The 21,301-nt window shown below is 39.4% G+C and overlaps 1 protein-coding gene across 4 annotated transcripts in view; it reads right to left on the bottom strand.

The window, feature by feature from the left end:
* Nucleotides 1–21,301, bottom strand: part of RBKS (ribokinase) — an 82,682-nt gene that overhangs the window by 34,801 nt on the left and 26,580 nt on the right. For 3 of the 4 annotated variants that reach the window (XM_033125227.1, XM_033125229.1, XM_033125230.1), the window contains 6 exons: nt 17,332–17,395; nt 16,136–16,198; nt 13,100–13,264; nt 6,794–6,889; nt 5,698–5,789; nt 640–828 (listed from right to left, as the gene is read on the bottom strand). In XM_033125227.1, coding sequence (XP_032981118.1) covers nt 640–828; nt 5,698–5,789; nt 6,794–6,889; nt 13,100–13,264; nt 16,136–16,198; nt 17,332–17,395 — 669 coding nt within the window. The remainder of the gene's footprint in view (nt 1–639; nt 829–5,697; nt 5,790–6,793; nt 6,890–13,099; nt 13,265–16,135; nt 16,199–17,331; nt 17,396–21,301) is intronic. The other variant, XM_033125228.1, reaches the window with a different exon arrangement.

Below are 21,301 nucleotides of genomic sequence, written 5' to 3'. Positions count from 1 at the left end.
TGGGGAGTCTACTTCTGAACCCCCAGCTATTACTTCGTAGCATTAGGATCCTGAGCAACTTTCTAAATCTGTAAAATGAGTACAATAATAGCATGTACCTCATACGCTTGTTGTAAAGATTAAATGAGATGTATATAAAAGAGACACAGGAAGCATGTAGTAAATGTTATTATTGTCTGAAAGTGAGCTCCGCTCACCAGTGCTCCTTGCTATTTTATTCCACATGAAGCGTGTAAAATCTGGTGATTTGTTTACTGTCTAAAATCTAAGCCCAATGAAGGCAGAGATTTGTCTTGTTTGTCACTGTAGCCCCAGCATCTAATATATGACTGGCATATAACAGGTATTCAATAAATATTTATTGAATGAATGAATGAATATAAGTAATACAGGTATAATTTTACTGATATTCTGATTTTATGGATGAGAAACTGAGGCTCAGAGAAGTTAAGTGACTTGTATAAAGTCCTACAGTGGGTTAGAGCGGGATTAGGATATAGTTCTCCTGCCTGGTTGTTCTCTTCTACCATATCACCTCCGACGGCCTTTACCTCTTGTACCCCAAGTTTAAGTGCAGTATCTTAGTAATTAAATGATGGTTTCAAGGGCCAAAAATGATTCTAAAATTTAAAAACCTACCGTGGTATCCACAGCCTTGACCTTCTCTGTGGGGATAAACTTTGGAACAGGTTCTGTCTTAGACAGCATCACACATCCTTCAGCACCTAAGGTGATGATTACGACCTGGCAGCCCCTTTCCAGGAGCACCAGTGCAGCCGTCCCAGCGTCGGCAGGGCTGCTGACCGCAAGGCCAGTTAGAATCTCAGCCTGGAAGACACAGTAGTGAGAGGAAACAGTGGTGAGCAAAGTAACCTGGGTCCACTTCCAGATTAGATGTGATTTTCTAGAAAATGTCTCCCTTGTTTTGCATAACAACTAATGAAATGCAGTGGAGAACTCTGATAGATACTGGCTTAGGAAAATAAATAAAAAAACAATAACAATGACAAAAACTAGCTATAAAAGACATCTTGGGACAACGGGGGAAATTTGAACGTGGCCTTGATGTCAGATGACAGCATAGAATTACTGAGAATTTTCTTAGGTTTGATAGTGGTCTTGTGGCTACTCTTAGGAGATCTCGCACACTCAGGTATTTAGGGGTGAGGTGTTGTGTTATCTGCAACTTACTCTCAAATGATTCAACAAAACCAAAAACACACACAGGGGAGTGGGGAAGCAACGCAGCAAAATGTTAACAACTGTTTAGGTGGAGAGTATATGAGTATTCATTTTATTGCTCTTTCAGCTTCTGTGTAAGTACAATAATTTTCATAATAAGAGTTAGGGAGAAGGAAGGAAAGGAAATAGGAAAGGGGCTACTGCCAGTGATTTGGATAGAAATCATGCTGTAAATCAATGATTTGGATAGAAATCATGCTGTAAATCAATGATTTGGATAGATATCATGCTGTATATTTCACATGTAAGGATGTAATTCTTCTAGGCCTGTCTTGGGCCCTAATGCCTTTCTCATATCGCCAGTTAAAGCTTTCCATGTCTGCACACCGCCCATTTCTTTTGTGTTTTGCTGGAGAAGGTGGAAGCAGAGTTGGAGAGGCACTAAAAAGCAGTGCATGACATTCAGATCTGCACCACTCACTACGTGACTTTTCCCAAGTCATGTATGATTTGTACGAGGAGGGGCTTACACAGGATCAGTAGTTCTCTTCCAGAATACACAAAGGTCTCTAGCTGAAGTAGGAGTGAAGGGCTGCAGCGCTGCTTCCGCATCCCCTGGGGACCCCTCCAGCATCTCTGAGGAACCTCTATGGTTCTGAAAATCACTAGACTAGATGAATTATATTCTTTTTGTCTCAACAAGTGTATAACCTAATTCTGTCCTTTCTGTGTTACAATTTAACCTTATAGTATCTCTTCCTAAAAGTGGGTCTGTCCCTCCCTTCCTGTGATTGTTCTGAATATGCCCAGATCAACCCTTTCTGTTGCCTGTAAATCCCCCGCAGCGTCTGCTCAATCGAGGCGTCCGTTTTTCCCATAGGTTTCATTAACTTGACCACGTGTCATCCCTACCCATCATTTTTCCAGAGACCCTTTCAGTCTGAGTTGGTTATGCTTTGAGACCACATTTTCTTTTTCTTTTTTACAAGTTTTTCATTGATTTTCATTACTGGGTTCACTTATGTCTGATGCGTTGGTGTATTTTTAGGAATACTGACTAATTGTGGTTTCTAAAAACCTTTTAAAAAAACTATTCTTTAATGAAAAGTCCTGATTATAAAAAGTAATGCAACAAACACCCATGTACCTACCATCCACCTTTACCAAATCTAAACACTTTATTTGCTTCAGATATTTTTCTTTAGAGAAGGTAAATGATATCTTCCATATATATTATTTAGCAATGTGCTTTTCCCCTTTACATTATTTAATTAATGTTGATCTACTTCTTTTTTTATTTAAACTGCACACAGTATTCTGTACTGCAAATATACTATAGTTTAAACAAAATCTATTCTATTTTTTGTGGACATTTTGGTTTTTCCATTTCCCCCTTTTACAAGCAAAGAAGTATTGGATATTCTTATCATTTGTATGTCGTCTGTCCTTTTTCTCTGGCTGTTTAAAAATACTTTTGTCTTTACCCTTGATTTTGTGCAGTTTCATTAAATGTACGTTAGTAGAGAGTTATTTATATTTATCTCACATGGTACTCTTAATACACTTTTGATCTGAGGACTCATGCCTTTTTTTCAATTCTAGAAAACACCTGCAGTTTTTCCTCTAGTATTGCTTCTCTTCAGTTCCTTCCATTCTCCTCTTCTTTCACTCCAATTAGATGTATGTTGGAGCCTGTCAACTTATCTTTTATTTCTCTAAATTTCTCTTTAACATTTTTCTTTCTGTGATATTTTCTAGGTGAATTGAACTTTCCACTTTTAGGTGAATTGATCAAGATTTTCTTTCAATTCACGAATTCTTCATTCCAGTCTAATGTTCATCTTTCTAATGAGTGCTTTGAAAAAAAATTTCAATGGCTATTTTTCATTTTCAAGACTTTTACTTGATTGGTTTTCACATTTACAAATTGTTGCTTCAATTCTTTTTCTTTTACCATTTCTTCTCCTTTTTTTATGAATGACAATCTTAATCATACTTATTTTAAGGTTCTTTTGCATTGTTTTATTACTTGAATTTCATCTTGTGAAAATTCATCTTTAGATTGTTGATTTTGTTGGAAAACTCTCACAGCGCTGTGTTTCTTCATTTGCAGGCTTCCTCTGCTACCTGTGAGTGGATAGTCTTCACACTTCATCTCCTATCAGGCTTATCCCTTCCTTTCTAGGGTTTTTTAGTTGCAGCCATCAGGCCCCTGAGGATCTCTAAACCACAACAAGGTGTTATAGCGGCAATATGGGGTTCTGATTCTGCTGTTACTGGTGATACGGCCACTCCAGACACTAAGCCAGCAGTGGGCTTGGTTTCTTTCCTGGCAGAGACAGTATTTCTGTTCTCCTGTCTGTTCAGCTGGGGAGCCTCACACAGGTGGTAGTCTCGGGAGCAGGAATAGGAGCCTCCTCCACCATTTTTTGTCAGCAGGGGAGCCTGAGCCCAGCATCTCTGGTTTCGAGCAGCTCCAGGCTCCCATGAGTGGCAACGTGTAGTGCCCATTACCCATAGCAGGCAAACTTCCTGCCACTTCTCCCTGCTTCTGGGACTGGAGTACTGCATACCCAGGGCTGAATGCTCTGTGATTCTGCTACTTTTCTGATATGTGGAGTGACTTGACCTTGTAGGTATCTTTTCCTTTTCACTTTTATTAAAGACCAGAGTTTGTTCGTTCATTCATCATTTATTCATTCAATAAGCATTTATTATAGGTGCCAACTGTGTGCTGGGTACAGTATAACATGGTAATTTTCAAAGATAATTGTATTAATATATATAATATCATACATGTTCTTTTCACACTGTGACAATGACAATCTTTTATTGAGAGGTAGGGGGCCAGGGTGGACTTTCCTGCCTTCATCGATAGAATGGTCCAGAAATGATGCTGTGTGACTTCCAAAACTGAGTCATAAAAACCAACATGTCTTCTGCCTAGTTGTCTCTCTCTCTCTCTCTCTCTCTCTCTCTCTCTCTCTCTCTCTCTCTCTCTCTCTCTCGATATTGGATCTTGAAACCCAGCTTCCATATTGTGAGGAAGCCCAGGTCCCAAGGACAGGCCACGTGTCAGTGTTCTGGCCAAGGGCTGACAACAGATAGCACGCATGCGAGTGAGTGAAGGAGGTTTCAGGTGAGCCCAGCTCTCAGCCTTTGAGTCTTCCAGGTCACATTGTGGAGGAGACACAAGCCACCACGTGTCGTGTGTCAGCTCCTGATGCAAAGAATCCGTGAAGGACAATAAATAATTCCTGTTGTTGTAAATTTGGGTGTCATCTGTTGCACAGCAGTAGACAACTATACACATAGGGACAGCCACTGGGAGGCAGTAGTGAGTAAGACAGATGTCCCTGTCCTCACAGGACTGGTAATTTAATGGGGAAGACACAAGTACGGAACACGTAACCTGAACTGCGGTGAGTGTTTGAAGAAGAAATACTGTGCTCTCTAAGTATCTAGCAGGGAGACTTAAGCCAGTTTTGCAGTTGAGTGCAATCTAACCTCTTATTATGAAATGGTCACTATCTCCTACAATTTCTTTTTCCTAGCACAAAGCCTGGCCATGGTGGTTGCTCAAAGATATTGCATAATGTATTGTGGTTTGTTAAAATTAGTTTCCTTGTGGCAGTCTTCTTTCTTGTTTACTTTATGTTCTGAGAGATGAAATTAACAAAAGGCAGATCAGGAAATCCTAGAAACCGTCACTCAGCCTTCAAACCACATGGAAAAGTACTGAGATAGTTCATTAATTACTAACTTTCTCTCTGTGTATGTTGCATTGTGTGATCTATATTGCCTGCCAATATTGGGAGAGAGCTTAGGTCTAAAACTGGCCTTAAAAGGGAGAAATATTGAAATTTTCTTCCTAAAATGCTTCACAACAAATGGCACAATATGAATATATTGATAAATATTTTACACAGAACTATAAATTATGACCCTCAGATGGACTAAGAGGGTGCTCCCCTAATGGAGTGACCCCCGAAGGGTCTTTCCCATGGCATCAGTGGAGAACCTATTAGGGTTGCTATTAATACATCAAATACAGGATGCCCAGTTCAATTTGTATTTCAGATGAACAACAAATAATTTTATAGTATAAGTACATTAGGATATTACTCATTGTTTATCCGAAATGCAAATTTACTTGGGTGCCCTGTATTTTTACTTGCTAAATCTGGCAACTCTGATATTAATTAGTCCAGAGAATATGGAATAATTAAAAAGGAAAACAAAACACCAATAATGTGAGGGCAGGGAGGGCACCCAAATTAGCTGAGGTTTGATAAGTGATAAATTATGGAGATGATTCAGGGAATCTTTTTTCTTTTTTTCCCTAGGACTCACTAATTTCCTTTTTACACACACCCATCAACTGAAAAATCTGTTTTCACTGGGCCCAAGAATTCATGCGCAACTAAACTGATGTGGTTAGTCTTGCTCCTTTGCTTACCCACTTGCATGGAAGTCTTTGGTTTCTCATGAATGAGCAAAACCTTCCATTCTTACCTCACTTTCATTGCAGCAGAACACATCTGAGAGGGTGTAGAACCGGGAGTCCAGGTCAGCAGTGGCAGGAGCTGGATTGAACAATGTTTTCACTACACAGGAATGGAAGAAGGATTCAGTGGTTGTCATTTTTAATATGGTACATTTACAGACATTAGGTAAGGGACATCCCCAAGTGCAAGCATTTCCCCCATTAGATTAAAAATCAACTTAGTAATAGATGTAGAAAAGTCTGAAATCTCAATCTCCACGATAGCATAGTACAATCTCCTTATTTCCATCTGCTCTACTTTTCACTTTACAACATTTCGGCTTCAAGGGCAAGCATCAATATTTACAACCAAGGTGATTACAAAGTTATGGCAAAGGGCAATAAGAGGATTAAAGATTTTAGATGTTGTGGCATGAAAGGACATGTATGAATGTGAACGTTCAGGCTGGTGAACATTTTTGTGGGTTACTTTAAATGCTTAGTTGCAAGGCTAGATCACAAATCCATTTTCCAGGAAAGAGAAAAAAAAAAGAGAGGTGATAGAAAAGAAACAATAAAGAGCTCAAAATCTTCCTGGTAAGACTAGTAAGTAGGAAGTTCATGTATATATGTATATTTTGAACACCGATGTATATCTTCCAAACATATCGGAATTATTCATGCAAACATGCACACACAAAAGCTTATATTCTGTGAGCAATCTAAGAACATAAAGGAAAAGACTGAGAAAGGAGGAGAAACTCAATCAGAGGCTGAGAGCTAGCTCAGACTAGGAGACTATCGGAGGAGGGTGGCTGGGGAGAGCAGAAACAGGGCAAACGAGAATGGCATGGCCATTACAGCATCAGAAGGGCGTTTTTCAGACGAGGAAAGTGAGCCTGAGAGATGAGGTCACAGATTAAGGTCCTATACTGAGACTTGAGGAAGCTGGGTCCCGACCCGGGGTCCTCTAGCTTTAACCCGGGGTCCAGGGTTTGGTCATCTCTAAAACAGTTGCCTGTCTAGGCCAGGACTCTGTCCACAGCAACACAAGCCTGAAATCCCAATTCATAACATTTTAAAACAGCCTTTGGTGGGAAACTCCTCCTTTGTCAAAACACTTACTTATCCACCAGAGTACCCAACTAGATTCCTTGGTCTTCTTTTCCTCTGCCCAGGTCCTCTGACTTACGTGTTTAGTAACGCCAATGCACTCTGGACCTATAGAGTAAAATCCTATAGCTGTAGTTCTCAGACTATTCCAGAACAGTAGCTCACAAACTTGGCGGCACGTCAGCGTCGCTAAGCGAGCTTAATAAAATGCATGATTTCTGGGCTCTGCCTCAAACCCACGGAATCTGAATCTCTCGGGGTAAGATTGGGGGTGTGCACATTGGTAAGTTCTCCAAGTGGCTCTTCCATAGCTGTCCTAGCACTGATCCATCGTACATCCTTGGGGAGATGCTGACCAGCACGTGGCTAAAGCAAACTGTCCACTACTTCTGCCCGGGGAGGTGAGGCTACTTTGCTCCTGCACCCTCTTCATCTTCACATTTTGGTTCGGTCAGTGGACCTTGTTCAGTGGTTTACAGGAGAACGCTATTCCCACATTTTCATTATTTTAGAATCTAGAATGTCCACCCATGGAAATTCTATGGTATATTTTTGGCTGCTCCTATTTTGGCACAGGGTTATTGTATAGTTTAAATTAGAAAATGGATGTAAAAGTCCTGTGTAAACTGTAAAGTGTTGTACAAACGTAAGGGATTATTACTGTTATTATATTGTCCTGTACACACAGCCCGACAGCCCCGCCTGTCCACCCATCTCTTCTGCCTTCTGTTGGAGTTTGTAACCTGGCAACCATCTCTCTCACTGGTTTTCCTGCGTTTGAGAGGTCTTAGAGATGTCAATTATGCACAAAGGCCTTCGTTGCCCCTCAGTCTAACACATCCGTTTCTTTTTAGGTTTTTCAGAACCAATATATTGCTCCCTATTTTCTGCAAGCATCAAACTGGGACACATTTGCTCACCTATATGATCCTCCAATCTGCATGCAAAAGCATTTGAGCACAGGTTAGAGCAAGCTATCAGTACAGAACAACAGGGTAGAGCCAGTCTTATCAAAGCTCCATTTTATCTCAAAAGATGCCTGATCCAGCAATTCCTTTTCTAAGCCTCTCCTACAGAAATACACAGGCATGCAAAGATGTACAGTGATATTCATTCAGCTCTGTTTGTAACAGAAAAAAAACAAAACAAAAAGAAGCCTAAGCATCAAGCAGAGAGGATTCGTTAAAAAAGTGTATGACATATACGTCCAATGGAATACTCTGCTGCTGCTAAATAGAAGGAAGCTGATCTCTGTTTTGTCACAGAAAGATTTCTATAACTTATAAGGAGGCACTTTTGTAATAAAATCTATAGTATGACCCTTGTCTTTTCTTTCAACAAAACAAAACATAACTATATGTTTATTTATACACTTCCATAGAAGAGAAAAAAGTCTGAGAGGTTAGACATTAAACTAGTAAGTGATTCATTAGAAAGGGCTGCCGGGAAAAAAAATCTGACCGAAGATTACCTGATACACGCCATGCAAAGACAGCGTTCTTAAAACATGTATAATACCTTACATCAAAAATAAGTATACTGTGAATGAAATGATATCATGTCTGGGTTTTTCTTCAGAATAATCCGAAGTTGCAGTTAGGAGTGGAGAGTAACGAGTTTGGGTATAGATGAAACAAGATTTGTCATGTGTTGATAATTGTTGAAGCTAAATGGTAGTAAATATGGACTTACCACACTAGTCTCTATATGTCCTTATATATTTGAAATTCTCCACAATAAAGACAAACTTTAAAGAAACAATTCCATTGGATTTTAAGCAACAATTGCTGGAATGAGGAATTCCATAAATGTTGTATAAAAATCAAATCTTATTTGCTTGAATTTCACCAAGGGAAAGCATTCTTACCAATAGTAACTGGATACATAGGCTTAGAAATTTAAATTTAGTAACTAAATTTAGGGGGAAAGTGAAAATGCCATAAAGAAAGGGCTCTCTTTGGCTCGTACTACCATAAATAAGCATACATACTTTACCATGACGGAAAAAAAACATGAAGAATTAGTACAGTAGATGTAGTTAATCAAAGAAGAATGCAAATTTGTACTAGAGAAGATGATGAGAAAAAAATGATGTCATCTTGGAACCCAAACTAGAGAACACAGGCTGGGCCATGGAGTAACGTGGAGATGCAGAGGTGATTGATAGCACCAACAGCAATTGTCAGTCATTGCCACGTAAGGCGGACTGAACTCCTGGGTGTCTTCACAGCATGTCCGTGGCTGGCATGATAATGTCAGGAACTGGTGAGGCCGAGGGGGGCAGCTGTGTAGGTGGAAAGACAGGAACATGTGGCAGAAGCTTTTAATGATGTCACCATGGAGGGCAGTGGCTGGACAGTTAAGGCCCTCGTAACCTAAGGAGCTCAGAGAAACGCGAATAAAATCACTCTAAGCACAGAAACTGGGAAGGTCGGAGGACCCAAAACACTGGCCTGGCAGTTTCTCCCCCTAGGGGTTCTTTTCTGTGACCGGAGCAGCAAGAACATTAAAACCTTGGGCTATTGTGAAAGTCCAGGTGGCCAGTCAAAAAGTTTTGTTTGCCAGATGGAAAAGGACTGAAGTGGCATTCAAAGATATTTTGTATCTTACCTAGAATTTAAGCTTGGTGATTTTACAATCTCAATTATTTATAATTGTTCCTGTAATGTTCCATTTGCTTTGAAATGAATATAAAGACCAGAAGCAACATGTATAATTTCATCACAAGCAGCTGCAGCGCCAGCTCTGCTGTGGGCCTGTCTCACAGCACCGTGACCTAGTGGGGGGTGCCTGCAGGGCTGCCAGTCATTTCTGATGTTGCATGTGCTATCTCTTTAAAATCCCTGCTGTCATTTTCGTAAAGACAGCAAGCGAGTCCCAAGACAGGATATACAAAGATGGAGGTGTCTTTTTCCTCTGTATTTTAGCAACTGATATATAATCTAGTTATACAGCGTCTTTAACTCGATACTAGTTAAGTAGTAGATACGGGAGCTGTACTAATAAACCCGCAGAGGATGATGATGATGGATGATGATTTTAACATCTTTCTTGTAAATGGGATAATGCAGTCTCCTGGGGCAATGGGCAGGGCAGATCTTTAGACTTCGCCTGCTCTGCTCTGTGATCAGTCCATTCACACCTCATCACCTTAAAGAACTGTGAGAGCTCTCACCCCAGTTCTCTTTGTTTCACAGAGGAAACTGAGGTACAGAGCAAGGAACCAACTTACTTGTCTGATGTCTCCCATTTGCTAAGTGATTGATTCTGAATTCAAAGCCATGCTTCATGACTCCCCAACCAGTGCTCCTTCCATTGTACTATTCTCACCCGAGAATGAAGTTGCATTAAATTCACACACACACACACACACACACGTGCGCACGCCTACCTCTCTTGGTATAGAGTCTAAGCTGCGTCTGGCTGGTAACCACCAAATGGGGACCAGCTGAGTTCTGGACAGAGGAACACGTGTGAATGTATGTGTGTGCATCTTTAATGGGTGGGGTACATATTGCTGAAAACACTCTAGGGCAAGGGTGTCCAAACTGCGGCCTGCGGGCCAACTGCGACCCACAATCCATTTTTTATTGGCCCGCAGCAAATTCCAAAAATATATTTAGTTTACTTAAATAAACCAGGTGAGGCAATACGGACTTCACCTCGAGTGAGTGGCCTGGCTGTTTGTGTATTTTACCGCATATGGCCCTTGGTGAAAAACGTGGAAAAAAGTTCGGACACCCCTGCTCTAGGGTCTCTTCTCTGTGACTTGAGCAGCGAAACACTCAAAATTTAGGCTACATGTTGGATGTTCATGGGATTTTATTTTTCTAGAGATATTCTTCATAAAGGCTCAGTTACTAGCAGTCAATGGGATGTTGAAGTTTCTTTGTAACTTGGGTCTTGGAATCTGAAATCCTGGTTTCTACACTGACTAAAAGTACGACCTTGGTTAAGCAAATTACTTAAGCTCTCCAAGTCTAGTCTTCTCCCCTTCAATCTGGGAGAATAATGTCTGCCATGTTTGTTTTAAGGTTTTTCTGGGGATCACATATGAAAGTACTTTACAAGCTGTTAAGTACACATAGATGCAAGGTATTCTAGTATTAGTGTATGAGGTCACGCAGACTTAATACTTAGGCATGCTGGTGCTTCATAAAAATGTGAAATAGGCTAAGTGGTCTTTGGCCCACCATTACCTAACCCCCTTTCTGCTGCACCTGATCCTCAGCTCCTCAACTGGAAGAACTGCCTGGCAGGTGATGGAGGAAGCATTTCTGGACCCCACCCAAAGGACAGCTCAAGGTCAGGCTGCCTGCCCATCTGGATAACTCTAGCCTCACCTGTGAAAGGTTGGATCCTCAACTGTGATTGCTGTACCTTTCTCTCCTCCACAAGTGGGGTAGGTAACAGGTAACTAGACTGGGACAGAGAAAACAGTGATCTCTGAGAAGCAAGGGATAGTAGGAAAAAAAGAGAAATTACGCTTTGATCTATAAAAGGAAAGACAGGAGCATGAATGAAGTGGCATGTTGTGTTCAGACCACCAGTCAGATGGGTGCAATGCGGACAATGCTTCCCGGAAGCGTTAGGCTTTATGTGTCACACTCTGAGAAAACGGAACCTATGGGTTTGGGCTCAGAATGCTTTCTGACAGCTTCGAGTCCACTAAAAATACATTCAATGTCTGAGAATTTGCCATGGCATATTGTTTTGCCAGGAGGAAAATTTGTTACATCATGACATACATTTAAAAGTTCTCCACAAAATCATTTCAGTAATGTATTTTCCATTTATTGCTAAGTAGTAAAACACTGTACACTTTGGGAGAAATCACTTATACAGACACATACACAGACACACACACACTCTTACTGCTCTTTTTCTTTTGTTAGTTTTGTATCTTGATGATAAAGTTCTACCTGGAAAAGTCAATGTGGTTCTCTATGTTCTTAATATAAATCACAGAACTGTTAGTGTAATATCAAGTGGCAGCCGTGGTCAGAGGGTGGCTAGTTTTTATTTTTATTTATTTATTGTTTTGACCAAATGGTACTGAGATGAGGATATTATCCACATTTTAATCCAAAAAGGGAAGAAAATTGGGGTTTACTGAGACTCTCTATACCACCTTACTATATTTTATTCCATTCTTAGAAAAATTCTGTAGGGAAGTATTTCTATATGCATTTAACAGATAAGGCTCAGAAAAATCAGTTACTTCTGCAAAGATCACAAAGCTAACAAACGATCAGAAATGGGCTTCTAACTCAGAAGATGCTCTCCCCACAGGTCAATGGTAAAAAGCAACAAACTGAAAGAAACTATTTGGATTTTTCAAAGTCTGGTATTTGCTGGGGGTGGGAGAGGGGGAGGGGGTGGGAGAACAGATGAATGAAAATTAGCCGAGGGTTGATAATTGTTGAAGCTGGCTGATGGGTTTCATTGGAAAATTTTGCCTGCTTTTGCTTGTTTTTCTTTTTTAAAAAATTTAAGTATAGTTGGTATACACTATTATATTAGTTATATTATTTTCAGGTGTACAACATAATGATTCAACATTTTTATACCATACAGTGTGGTCACCCCACTAATTCTAGTCATTATCTTGTAGTCACCGTACAAACTTTTTACGATATTGTTGACTCTATTCCCCTTGACCTTTTCCACCCACCCCCTACCCCCACCCCTCTGGTAACCATCCCTTTGTTCTCGGTTTCTATGAATCTGTTGTTTTGTTTTGTTTGTTCGTTTATTTTGTTTTTTTTTTTAGATTCTGCCTGTTTTTATATGTTTGAAAATTTCCCAAATCAAAGATCAAACAAAACAGAAGAGCTCTTTAAAGGACGTTGACAGCATAGAAAATATTACATATAAATAATCTTTTGTTGTTTATAGAAAAGTTTTACAAAAAGGAGAAAGCACTGATCTTCAATTCCTAGAGATGTTTATCAAAATGTACCTGGGCAGTGATTATACAGAACGAGCTGCCTCTGCTTCTCAGAAGGGAAATTACTCCACTACCTAGAGGTTATCTGGGACAATGGGCTGATTGAGAGATTCTAGTTACTACTTGTATTATTTCTGCTAACTAGAGTGGAGATTTCTATTGCGGGGTAGCAGAAATGCTACTCATGTTATTTTAACCCTATTTGTAAGGTTTTCTAACATTATCAAGAAGTAGAAGAAGAAAGTGAATCTCAGAGGGGAGAAAGAATATTTTACTAGAGAAAAAGTGTTGCTTTGCTGAAAAGGTGAACTTTAATTAAGACAGTGATGAAAGCTTTTAGAGAAAGAATGACAAATATGTAAAATTACCTCCACTGCTGTGAGCCATTGTTAGGGCCTCCAGAGAAGTTGCTGGAGTTACTTCTAGCTGGCAGATCATGACTTTGGCTCTTCTAATGACATCGGTGGCTTCCCTCAGGTCTTTGGTATTCAGCAGTAAATTTGCTCCAGCCACTATAACGATGATATTCTGGCCTATAAAGAATTTCTACGTATTTATATTAAAATAAAGTCAAGCCAAACGATGATATTCTGCAATGTTACAGTCATTCTTATAAAGTCATTATATAAAATGTGTTGTAAATGTTAACTTGAACATTTCTAGGCCATTCAGGTTAAATTTCACATTCCTTGTGTATCTTCTTTACAATATCTCTGTAAGAGTCATAGTTTTCTAATCATTTTGAGCAAAATCTAAAAATGATTTCTTTATCAATATTCTTTTCCCCCCAACATTCTTATATACAAAGAATATTAGCTGAGAAATGGCACATAACATTCTGAAAATTTTTCTTTTATGGGAAATAGATGGTACAGTGTATGTGGTAAAGATTCTTAATCCTAAGTGACAGACGTGATAATGAGTATAAACAGGGATAAACTTGCCTAGTGCTAAAAACGAATGCTCTGTAGTATGCAGTCAGTTCCAGGAGTACCCTAGGGTATTCTGAAAAGTGACTTTGTAAATCAAAACACATTTTATAATATCTAATGATGGAAAATTGTACTAAATGACTTAAGGTAGAGAGAAGAGTTATTTGGCTTCGACTGTACCAGATCAAACAGAAGCAGGACTACAGAATCTTATACACTCATCACTTGGACCCCCTCTCGACAATCTGACTAAATGCGGGACGTGTGGTGGTGCATTTTATCCAGAGTTCACCTGACAGTCCTGAACACAAACCCACTTGTGGCTGTTGAACCCTTGACATGTGTCTGGTCTAATTTGAGGTGTGCTTTCATTGTACAATACAGAGCAGATTTCACAGACTGAGTACAAAGAAAAGAAGGTAAAATATCATTAGTTTTTAAGAACTTTTTGGTTACGTGTTGAAAGGATAATATTTTGGACATACTCGGTTAAGTGAATATATGAAGAATAATTTTACCTGTTTCTGTTTACTTTTTAAAATGTGGCTGATAGAAAATTTAAAGTTACGGACATGGCTTGGATTTTATTTCTATTGGACGGCACTGATCTAGAGGGATGCGTTGCAGCAGTCGTGTTTTGTGCCCCAGGCCGCTAGTGCTTCTCTTGTATAGACATGACCTAAAATTCCCTCTGAACACAGAACACATGCTAGCCTATCATCTTACCACAGATGTGTTTGTTGGCCGCAAGGAGGACTTAATAAAGTGGGGATGGGTCGGCATAAACCCAACCTCGGTGCTGGAAAAATTCAAAGTCCCCACACACTGAAAGACAGCATATCTCCTTCCCCTCCTCCTTCAGTGACCTCATTCTCTCTGCTAGAGTCAGCTGCTGCTTCTGGGTTGCTGACTCCCAAGTCTAAATTTCTGGCCTGGCTTTGGCTGATGAGCCACAAGCCCAAGACACAGCTGTCTGGTGGACAGTGCCATGTGGCTAGCTCGTTCATGTCTCAACTTTAACTTGTCGAAACGGAACTCCTTATGTTACCTTGCTACTCACTCCTTCATTGAAAGGAGCTGATTGTCACCTGTCTGGGTATTTGTGATAGCTCTTCTACTACAGTCTATACTCTCGAGGGCATTACCATACACTATAAACCAGACAAAGTCCACCATAATAGACACTCAATAAACAGTATTAAATTACATCTTTACACGAACATGCAGTGTTTTGTACAGAGATAAGGAAGAAACAGATCTCAAAGATATCCCTAGAACACACCAAAGAAAGGTTTAAGGAAGGGAAGGAGCTGCTGTTGGGAGCAATAATTACAAAGTAGTTTAATGAACACAGACTGTCTATTGTTAGACTAAAAACTTGTATCTACTGTCTTTAAGTGGAATACATTTTTGTTGTTGTTATTGCAACTTTGGGATCACTACAATAGAGCTAAAAATACTATATCTTCTGTGAGAAATGATCTTGTGAAACTGCATTATAAATTAAAGACATATTGTGACAAATCCAAATTTAACCCAGTGCTCGCTGATTGCCCAGAATGCAGTAGGTTCTGTCCTAGGGGCCCCATTGAAATGCTTAGTCCTGAATATTAATTCTGATTTTAAAAATCTTATGTAGGTGTTTTCACATTTACAATCGCTGGCAGAAATTATGACAACTTTACTTGAGGGTAAAGGGATGTTACTGTTTTCAAAGATTCCTTTCAAAGGCCTTGTGACAGACTTAGTTGTATATATAGACTTTTTTTTTTATGTTTTAAATATATAAATATACTTGTTTTAATTGATTTTATTTTTGAATAAGTAATACATTCTTTTTCCCCCTTTTTATTCTTTTCTTTGTCTTTTTTTGTGTGTGTGTTCTTTTTTTTAATTAGTTTCAGGTGCACAACACAAAGTAATACTTAGACGTTTATCATTTATATCCCTCACGCTGTGGGAACCCCCTCCTCCCTGTATATATAGACTTTTGAGATTTGATTGCTGTTGAAAGAGCAGACAAAATTGAACACTAACGATAAGTTAGAAGTAATTAGTTGCTGCTATTTGCTCAGTAAATATTCTATAAATACGATTCATCAACTTTCTCTTGCACCTATTTACATTTATTTATCTAGTGTAACTGAAATGACAGATGAATACTTTACTGCTGTGAGAGACAAATATCAGTTCTGCATTCACATGAAGGGTAATGGGACGTTATAGGATATAAATATTATTTTGAGGCAACTATAATGCTGTATGTATTGGATGGACAATTTTATATTTGAATGATCAACTTGGGAAGTATAAAAGGAAACACTTATATGTAGATTGGAAAGATCACACTTTCGGCTTTGGAATGGTGGGTATGGTGACATATCCATGGGATTATGGTAAAAATTGATGTTTCTGCTTTAGTTCTGGAAGTGAACTGTTTTATGAAATGACACTCTGATATGCAAAACACACCTTCTTTATTAACAATTATAGAAGCAGTTCCTGTAGCAGCATCTTCAGTCTGATATGCAAATTCTAAAAGAAAAAAGAATTTACAATCACATATATACAGCCTGGCATGGATAATTTACTGTAACAATTTCAATGCACCACTAATCCTTAGAAAACTTTTTAACCTTTAACCATCTGGAATGATAAAAAAGAAATAAGTAGTTAGTGCTAATTTATACTCCTCACTTATACAAAATGAAGAAAATACATCTTTACACTTAGTTGCACCTTTTCTCTACATACTAACAAACAACCCGGAAAACCACCCCACTTCTAGTTTCCCCAAATTATCCATAGTTGTAGCATGCATTGTACATAATGCATTTTTCAACACCACCATATTTCTTCAGTGAAAGAAAAGACAGACTTGAGATGAAAGACTAAAGGTCAAACCTATAAAATGAACTCATTCGGTTGTTTTCATTCTCATAAGCCTCGCTTCCCATGAAGAATTACGGCCTGGCATGTAAATGGAAATGCTCATCAGGCAGCCTTGGCGAAGACCTGCGTTCTAGTCCCAGCTCCAGCTCCAACTACCGTGTTTCCCCGAAAATAAGACCTAGCCGGACAATCAGCTCTCATGCGTCTTTTTGGAGCAAAAATTAATATAAGACCTGCTCTTATTTTACTATAAGACCTGGTCTTATCTAACATAATATAATATAAGAACGAGTCTTATATTAATTTTTGTTTCAAAAGATGCATTAGAGCTGTCCGGCTAGGTCTTATTTTCGGGGAAACACGGTAGCTGTGTGCTCTCGGACAGATTCAGAGCCTCCTTGGCCTTTGGTTTTCTCTTTTGTGAAATAATAGCGTCAGCCTCAGTAGTTTCTAAGGTCGTCTCCAGCTATGATACTCAATGACTTTTCTTAAAATATCTTTTGTGGATATAGCACCTGTTTTTCCTTATCAGTTGCTTTTGAAACATTTCCATGAGATGAAGGTTTGTAACCTCCGATTGTTTTATTCCCATCTGGAAGAATGTACGTGGAAGAATGAACCATAGGCTATTCAAGCAAGACTAGACAAAGCTGTGCATAAAAATTCTCTGGCCACCAGGGGAGGATCTAATAATTCTATTCTACATTCAACTTTTCTTGTAAACAGATCAGAGAAGAATGTTATAAAAGCCAACTTTAAAAGAGATGAAATTTTACCTGTAGAAATATCATTCTGTTTTAAGTTTTCTATATAGTCATTGCCAAAAGAATCTTTGCCAACCTGTACCAAAGAAATGATGAACATTAGTTCTTTTATATTTAGTAAAATGCTACAATGTAGTTTTCAGAATACTTAGCATTTTAAAAGGGCATATCTGCACAGTACTTTATAAACATTAACTAATTAATCTTCTTAATGTAAGTCGCTAGACTTGATTTTAGCCCAAAGAATTATTATATGTTAATGTTCCACTGAAAGCCTGCCTAAAATGGGAGGCACTTAATAACTGACACAAGTTCTATAGGTTCATTCTCGTTTTTGATCTGTTCACGTGGACATTCCCACTGACCAGCGCTGCCCACCACCAACAATCTGCAGTATTTATGAAGCATCTCAGTTGTTTGTGACTTCATTGTAAATGACAGCATCTTTGTAATGACCTGCCTGGTGGTTTAGAATCTTGTCTTCTCCCCTGACCCTGACACGGAGGGCACAGAGGACGGAATTTTAAAAAGCCCTTGATAACTTGGTATAGTGGAATTCGGTTGTTTTTGCATCCTAGCATCCATTCTGGTAATGATACTTCAGGTTTTGCTTTGGAACCCATGGTTCAGAGGACACGATTAGGGTGGCACAGTTGTTACACTCAATGAACTTATGTTGACATATAGTTACCAGTCAAACTCGATGGTTTACATTCGGGTTCATTCTGATGTGGTACATTCTATGGGTTTTGACAAATGTATAGACATGTATCCACCATTATATTATCACACAGATGGTTTCACGGCCCTAAAAATCCTTGGTGCTCTGCCTATTCATCACTCTGTGCCCCTTAGTTCCTCGCAACTACTGACCTTTTTACTGTCTCTATAGTTTTGTCTTTGTCAGAATGTCATCTAGTTGGAATCATACAGTATGTAGCCTTTTCAGACTGACTTCCTTCACTTATCAATATGTACCTAAGGTTCTTCCATGTCTTTTTGTGGCTTGTTGGCTCATTGCTTTTTAGCGCTGAATAATATTCTCCGGTATGGATGTACCAGTTTATTTATCCATTCACCACTGTGGGACATCTTGGTTGCTTCCAAATTTTGGCAATTATGAATAAAGCTGCTATAAACATCCATGGGCAGGTTTTTGTGTGGAGGTCCTCCTGTTTTTATTTTTAGTTTTAACCAGTTGTCAACATCTCAATATTAGATTTCACAAAAACAAACAGATTTTCTGCATGTCCTGAAAATTCAGAGGTTCTGGTAACACTGGGCCGACATTCCTGCAAGGCAACCTAGCTGGCTCTGCCCCAAAGATCAGCACATGTTCTCTGGTTCCCCACCGCCCCACCTGGCCCACTGCAATTTATGTGACCTGCTTGGCCCCTGTAGGTCTTTAGGCTTGCCACTCTTGAACTGTACTTCTATTTTTCTGTCCCGCAGGTGAGCACTATGTCAATGGATTATGTGTCTATTTAGGTTTCAGCCGCTCCTACTGTGTTCTGCCCTTCTACAGGAAATTGTTCCTCTCTGGATATTTCAATAGATAGAAACTGAAAGATTTACTTGAGCCACGATCCTCAATGAGTGAAAATAAAATTTCCTGGTGAGCTTTTGGACTGTCTAGATCAGAGGTTGGGTTTTTTTTTCCTATAAAGACCCAGAGAAGTAATATTTTAGATATTGTGGGCCATATGGTCTCTTTTGCAACAGTTCACCTCTGTCATTGCAGCAACCAAAGAAAAACTGTCAACAAATGGATGTGACTGTGTTCCAATAAAACTTTATTTACAAAAATACATAGTAGGCAAGACTTGCCCCATGGGCCATGTTTGCTGACCCCTGATTTAAATTCCACTTCTGATACCTTCCTCCTCAGAGAACACTTTTTCCTGGGCACCTTTTCTGGCTGAAATGCTGAATAGGGAATAATCTCAAACAGTATATAATAATTTTTTATTAGCAGAATTTCTATCTCTACAAGAGGTCCACTACAAAGCTTTGCTGTGAGGAGAGTTCCCTGGAAGGACCATCCACCAAAGGTTTCCTTCATGGAAGGCTGGCCATTTATCTACTAGGTAAGTGCCAAAGTATCCTATTTCTTAGGTCAAAGAGTCATACCAGAAATACATTCTTTGTTCTCTCATCTTTTTTTATGTTATTTAACTCTCTCCCATGAGCAATCAAGATGTTCAGTAATAATGTTGTGGGGATTAAGAAGAGGCCACCCTAGGCACGTGGGGCCTGATACAAATTTGAGCACAGAAACTTCTCTCCCCTTTCCTGTTGGTTTGCCTGTGTAAACCAACTCGGTGTAAGGTGAGACGTGGTGGTGATGATGTAAACATTAGGACGTGGTGCAGGGATTAGGAAGAATTGTTGGAGGGGAGGAGGAAACCAAAACAATATGCAACTCTGACATCAAGAAACTGATAGTATCAGAGGGAAATAAGACCTACGGAGGCGACCATAATACCAGGTGGAAGTCATGTGCGCAGAGGCATCCATGGCAGGGATTTCGTGCGCGGGGACCTGCATTTGCAGGCTTGCTGCAGTCGTATCTGAGAGGCTGTAGCAGTGGCCCGCCTTTGTCCTCCTCACAGCATCACCTGATGGCTGGATCCCTTGGTGATGGTTATGGCCCAGGTTTATTCTAATAGTGATTTCCTGGCAAGTCTGTTGGCTGGCCTTTAAACTCTTATTAAGTGAGAAGTGGAACAAAATACTTTGCTTTTGCCGTCTTTGATGTTCCCTTGTCAAAAATAAAAATCTGGTAACTAAAAAATAATGGAAAAGTAACAACACTGCTGAGGATTCAGAGAAGTCAGCTCTAACTCCTTTAACTTTACATTTAGGTTGTAGTGATACATCACAACGTATAATAAAAGAAGTGATGAAAAGCCTACGAATGGGAAGACAGTATTTTCTTTTGTGTCATGAAAGCCCCTTCACACTAGCTGTGTGATTTGGGCAAGCCATTTTTACTCTCCAGGACAGGGTGTTCTTATCTGGAAAGTTACAGCAAGTTTGCTGTGAGGATAAAATAAAATACTCTGCATGAAAGAAAGCACGTTTAAATTGGCAAAGGATTAAGGAAGGGTTTGGTGCTATCATCATCATCGTCATCAGGCTGCTGCTTGTGGAGGCAGGGCAGGGCTACTGCTGCTCGGATTCAGTCTTATAAACTACTTCTGTGCCCACCTGGTTCTCCGACTCTCCCGTTCTTCCTGTTGCTTCCTATTTTCAAACAGAAGAGCATTTGATCATGGAAGCAAACGTGGGTGCATGAAATTATTTTTAAAATGAGACCGTATTTCTACTATTCTAATAAAAAACATAGCACCTCCATGAATGGTTTGGTGTAACTAATAGTGTTCTATGTATCCCGTTACTTTCATGAGAATAAGATAGCCAAGGGGGAGGGTATCTATGCCTTGAGAATAATGTTTAAGCTTTAAGTAGATCTAAATCACGTATCAAAATGTGGACAAACAGCAGTGGAAATCTAAGTCCTATTTAAAACGATCCTCTTTTTCTTTCTGCAGTTGCACAGGTGACGTGTGCAATATTACACTAACAGAATGCCATCTTCCCCATGTCTTCACCCTCAAAGCTTCTTACGCATTCATATATTCTCCTGGGTTTATTTTTTACTAGGTTGAAAGTAGTGAACACCTTCCAATCTCCTTTGCTTACTTCCGACCCAAGGTTAAATCTCTTCCCCAGTAACTGGAAATTGATAACCAGAAGTCCAAGGAGTAGACTCCATGCAAAGATGTCCTTCATTGCCTGCCACTGGGAACTGAGTGCAAATACCTTGAAAATCACCGTGACTGATACAAATGAAAGGCCCTTACAGTAATAACAACTGTTATAAAGGAATCTTCATGGGAATCTTTGGAGGCTTCCTTATTTTTCCCATCACACACTGGCTATCAAGATGATATGAAAACTATAAGTATCTTGGCCATGA

This window comes from Rhinolophus ferrumequinum, chromosome 13 (assembly GCF_004115265.2).
Source record: "Rhinolophus ferrumequinum isolate MPI-CBG mRhiFer1 chromosome 13, mRhiFer1_v1.p, whole genome shotgun sequence".
Lineage (NCBI taxonomy): Eukaryota > Metazoa > Chordata > Mammalia > Chiroptera > Rhinolophidae > Rhinolophus > Rhinolophus ferrumequinum.
This window is presented reverse-complemented; position numbering and strand designations above follow the sequence as displayed.